The 5,097-nt window shown below is 37.7% G+C and overlaps 1 protein-coding gene across 2 annotated transcripts; it reads right to left on the bottom strand.

Moving 5' to 3' along the window:
• Nucleotides 1–2,024: 2,024 nt before the first annotated feature.
• On the bottom strand, nt 2,025–4,620 carry CYP707A1 (cytochrome P450, family 707, subfamily A, polypeptide 1). 2 transcript variants are annotated; one of them, XM_020697170.2, is made up of 7 exons: nt 4,304–4,620; nt 3,880–4,198; nt 3,378–3,764; nt 3,121–3,283; nt 2,898–2,997; nt 2,521–2,639; nt 2,025–2,420 (listed from the first exon to the last, which is right to left on the bottom strand). In XM_020697170.2, the coding sequence occupies exons 1-6, from the start codon at nt 4,501–4,503 to the stop codon at nt 2,534–2,536; spliced, it is 1,275 nt and encodes a 424-aa protein (XP_020552829.1). In that variant the 5' UTR covers nt 4,504–4,620; the 3' UTR covers nt 2,025–2,420; nt 2,521–2,533. The 2 variants fall into 2 exon arrangements, with proteins under 2 accessions (XP_020552829.1, XP_011072199.1); XM_011073897.3 differs by having other exon boundaries at nt 2,891–2,997; nt 4,304–4,619.
• Between the last annotated feature and the right edge of the window lie 477 nt (nt 4,621–5,097).

Raw genomic sequence — 5,097 nt, 5'->3', positions numbered from 1 at the left:
TGCTCATTTTCAATATTACAAGGGAATAAATTGCTATTCATCCTATATACATATATATACACACACACTAAGGGAAGCAAGTATTTATCTAAAAAGTCCTTAATCGGCATTTAAAATACCAGAACACTACGTATTCCGCATATTTTTATGTAGATTTTGGCGGACATGACTCGATTCGGGTTCTGATACTTCTAGCTAATTGAGGAACACGTGTCAACAGATAAATGTGACTCATATCGCGCTCACCAACAAACAAATTTATTAATACCCAATTAAAAAATTCAAACAAGATACATATTATCTTTCTTAATTGTCAAACACGCGATCTGAACTATCATCGGCTCAACACCGACCCGGATCATCATTTAAAAGTGAAAGCGCAGAAGAGCAACCAAAAATAAATGAGAAGGGTGAATGAACGACGGGTGTACTCTAAATCATAAATAGAAGAAGGTCCCAAGTCACCTACTCTGTCAACTTATTGAATTTTGAGAAAAGTCAAATTTAGACAAAAGAAAAAAAAAACAAAAAAAAAAGAGAGATGGAAGTGCTGACGTGGTGATGTTACCACACACAAACACATACCAAACATGCGCAGAGTAGATTATAGAGATAGGGAAAGGAATTGAAGTTTTTAGTTGGTATTAGTTGTAGAGACACAATTAATAAATTATCACAACAAAAATGTGTGTGTGTGTGTGTGAGAGAGAGAGAGAGAGAGAGAGAGAGATGATGTGAATGAAGACTTTGACTTAAATTATTAAAGATACATGGACAAAAGTTAAAAGGGAGACAAATTGGTACTTTTTTTATTTTTTTTATTTAATTTTGAAATTATATTTCATCTTATATGTATATATATTATAGATACCTTTTTTTTATTATTATAAATGTCATTACATACACAAAATGTATATTTAGATATACAAATGGGCTGAATCTTAATTGAAATAAAAGATAAAATATCAATTACGTGTCATATTTTTTTGCTCAAGAACCTAAAAAATGGAGAAACTAAAATGGTTCTTGATATATATATATATATATATATATAATAAAATAATCCAACAATTTATTTGCTATTTAGTTAAAACTTAAAAGATAAGTTTAAGCATTTTATTATACCAAAAGGGGCCAATTACAATTTGTAAACAGGATTTGATATGGTTCGACTAATTAATCATATATCGAAATGCAACAATTGAGAAAGAACAATCACTTTCTATATAATTGATACGGATAAAAATGTGCGACTCACTGAACAAAAGTAGGATTACTTGTTCAGAGTGAATGAGTTTTGCATATAAATAAATGCACTTATGTAAATGACCCAACATAAAATGTACATAATGAGGAATACTTATAGCAGATTCATGCTCGATCGCTCCCTTTTTCACATTCTTTAATGGATATATGGATATGTGATCGGAGTTGAATCCAATGAGCTTGATCTGAGTATCATAGTTAGGTCAGTTGGAGCTCCGCTTTGGAAGATCCAACCCAATTCACCAGCTCTTACATTAAGTGATTGTAAAAAGAGAAAATCAGATTCTAAGAGCGTCGAAAAGTTACTTATAATTTTAAGTGAACGTATATATTTATAGTCGACGTTTAGATTAATCAATCACATCAACATGAAATGTTCATATCACAATATTTTTTCGGAGATGGCATCAAAAGTCGCAAGAGCTTGATAACCAGCTGGGGTGATCCATGATGTGCAATCTTTCCTGGTAAGTGTAATTTTTGTGGGATAAATAGTCAGTTCAACTCCATTCAATCATCTACCCCATGTAACTTTGTGGACAAAATAGTCCATTCTCTCCATGTGAATATTATCAACGAATCTTTCATGTATAGGTCAAGAAGATCATAAATAGTATGCGTAAATAATGTTGATATTTCTGATGGATATATATATATATATGTAATTATTCAAAAAAATATAGGAATATAAATGTAATTATCTCTAATTCTAATAATATTTACGATAGTGCAGTATATAATATAAGAAGTCGGAGATGTATAGGCACGTGGAAGAGATTGTTATTAGTTGCCTTGCGGACTTTGTACAGGTGGAAAAAACAACAAAATTAAGTAGACAAAAAAAAGAAAAAAAGAATTTCACCAACCTATATATACTATTTATTACAGGAGTCCTATTTGTATGTTTCTTGAGTTTCTCATCTTAGTATGCATCAAAAATTCTAACTTCAGATATGCTTCAACGTCCTTTTGCACTCTCATCTAACTGGAAACTCTTTATGTACACTTGGGCTTTTTCCCTTACACCAGAAATCAGTCTTGCGAGTTTGTAAGAAATTTTCTATCTTTTGAGGGAGAGATTGATGGGCAGGCCGTTCTGTGGAAGAGCAAAGGGTGCGTACTGAATACCATTTTGTGGACCCATCACAGACCACCTGCGTGAACAGCAGAAAGAAAGAAAGAAAGAAAGAACTTTAGACAAACTTTGATCAGGAGATGAGAAGTTACAAGAAAACATCATCATTTCGGACAAACCTGTACTTTGTGGTCAGATGGTGTAAAAGAACCAGGATCTCCAGCTTCGCCAACTCATTCCCTGGACATGAATGCGTCCCGTTCCCGAATGGCATGAATGTATTGGGCTTTGGAGCAACCTGTCACAAAATACAAGCGATTTCGTCTTAAATACCATGGAAACGAAACTATAAGATAATTGATATTCCTAGCAGTCGTGTTTTATGTTACAAATTCGCTTCTGATTGATTGTTTTTACGACGTGAGTGTACTATGATTTTGTAGTAACGAAGGATTTTCTTGAATTCTGTCTGAATCTCGGGGAGTGTCGGTGTAATTATTTCTATTATTTACTGAAACGAATCGAACTTGCACGTGTAACAATATTCACCTCAAACCTTGAAGGATCAAACTTCTCAGGGTCAGGGAAATTATCTGGGCTGTGGTGAATGTTTCTGAAAAGAGGCAATACTTTCCATCCTTTTGGAATGAGATACCCTGTTTAACAATTATGAACACAAGCAAAAAGTATAATCTTAGTATTAGAAAAGAAAGATCTACGACAAAGGGACATCATTAATCAATCATCAGATCATGATGAGTTTGAAGTTTCCAACTCACCGTTAAACTCGACATCCTCAACAGCTTCCCTGAATGTAAAAGAAAGAACAGAAGCAACTCTCAGAGTTTCTTGAATAACCCTTGTTGTAATAGGCATTTTCTTGGTGTCTTCCCACTTCAGCCCCTCCTCTACTTTCGACTTCATTATACTCTCCTGTTCTTCCTGCACGTACAGTCCCATGAAACATTCTTAGTCATTGATCAATAAGGTTAACTTTCCTTTCCTGGATGCTAAGGATTTTCACAATCTTAATTACCGTGACGGCTTTGAGGACGGTTGGATTTTCGGCGAGGTACTTGAGAATCCATGTCAGTACACTAGCTGTGGTGTCGCGGGCCGCGAATATGACGCCGATGATGTTGTCTGCGATTTGTTCGTCAGTTAGGCCTTCGACATCCCCCATGAATGACCCGAGCAAGTCGGTTTGGTTCTTCTTCATCTGTCGTCTGAGTGACAGAATTTTAGCTAAGATCTGTGCTAGTTCTTTCCTGGCTTTCATGGCTTTGTTGAAGAGCGTTCCGGGCAGGTTTATTGGCATCGAGTTGTACCCCTTTTCGAGAATGTAATAACACCTCTTGAGATCTTCCCTGTACAATACCTCGTCCTTCCCGAATATAGACAGTAATGCCACATTGAACGCGTACTGCAAGAATCAAATTTGATTGTCAGGATGAGTATGAAAAACAGGGGCGCTCTGCTTTGACACTTCAAGAAGAGTAACCAATCACACAACAATCACTAAAGCAAACACATCGCACCGTTTTCATTTCTTGGAAAGTGGTGATCAATTTTCCCTCCCATGATTCCAGGGAGCCAACAGCCAACGATTCGATGTCGGAAACGATGTTCTTGATGGATTCGGGCATGAAGGCGCGAAGAACAAGCTTCCTGAGCTTGGCATGGTAGTCGCCTTGGTGGAAGAAGATGGCTTGTTTGCCCAACATTCTCTCTTTGCTAGCAGGGAATGTGGGCTTGAAGAGATGAGCTTTGGAGACGAGGACAAGCTTAGCAGCCTCAGGGCTGGAAGTCATGACGCAAGGGCATCCCAATATGTGAGTCTTGAATATGGAACCATACCTGTCCGAAAGAAAGGCCATAAAAACCAGACGTTATAACTAACAAACTATGCAATTTCATTACAACATATGATATCATGAGTAGAAACAAGAAAGGGGGACTCACTTCTTGACTTTGGAGGAGAAGAAAGTGTTTGGGTTTTGGGAGTAGAGTTGGAAGGTTTCACCAATATAAGGCCAGCCCATGGTGCCTGGTGGAAGTGGGAGTTTGGGTTTGGCGAAGGACAGGAATTTAAGGAGGAAGAGTGAGGAAAGTAGTACTAAGGAGGCAGCAAGTGCAAGAAAGAAGAAGATGATGAGTTCCATGATTGTTGCAATGATGGGGAGAATAATGTAATGTTGTACTGCTCCCAATGTTGTCTGTCACAATTAGTAGCTTTTCTCTTTTCTTGTTCAAAGGGACCAAATGATGGTGTTGTGTGTTTGGATCTAAGAGGGTATATATAGGTAACAAGAGGAGGGGGGGGGGGTTGTAAAAGAAGAATGGCCCGTTTCAATTTACAGCTTGAAATTGAATCCCCCACACACGGAATCATCTCTCTCCAGCTCATGTGAAGAGAGAGAGAGAAAGGGGTGTGTACGTATATGTGTATGCATATGACGAGAGAGAGAGGGGAGAAGGACACGTGTCAGTGGAGATGAGCGGGGGAGAGTATTGGTTGACCGTTGACCAAGACCGGTCTAGTTGAGAATGAGGGATGGTGACTCACGGAACAGGTGCGAGGAAACAGCTCCTTTTGGGTACGACAACAGAGATGAAAGTTGGAAAAGGGCAAAGTGGGAATGAATTTTGCGCATCCGCACCCCCCCCCCCCCCCACTACACTGCTTTTTTATTCATTCAAACTTACATACCTCTTTATGGGCATTTGTCACTTCCATGTTTATTTTGTTGTTTTAT

The sequence above is a fragment of the Sesamum indicum genome, linkage group LG1, assembly GCF_026168435.1.
Source record: "Sesamum indicum cultivar Baizhima isolate 11 linkage group LG1, ASM2616843v1, whole genome shotgun sequence".
Lineage (NCBI taxonomy): Eukaryota > Viridiplantae > Streptophyta > Magnoliopsida > Lamiales > Pedaliaceae > Sesamum > Sesamum indicum.
The sequence above is the reverse complement of the archived record's forward strand: the minus strand, read 5'-3'. Positions and strand labels throughout refer to the sequence as shown.

What these genes read in the sequence shown, in the direction of transcription:
- CYP707A1 (XM_011073897.3), bottom strand. Translation starts at nt 4,503, where the DNA reads ATGGAACTCATCATCTTCTTCTTTCTTGCACTTGCTGCCTCCTTAGTA. An exon ending in TTCTCCTCCAAAGTCAAGAA is followed by an intron (nt 4,199 to 4,303) that starts GTGAGTCCCCCT and finishes TCTTTCGGACAG; the next exon opens with GTATGGTTCCATATTCAAGA. An exon ending in TTGATCCTTCAAGGTTTGAG is followed by an intron (nt 2,640 to 2,890) that starts GTGAATATTGTT and finishes ATTTTGTGACAG; the next exon opens with GTTGCTCCAAAGCCCAATAC.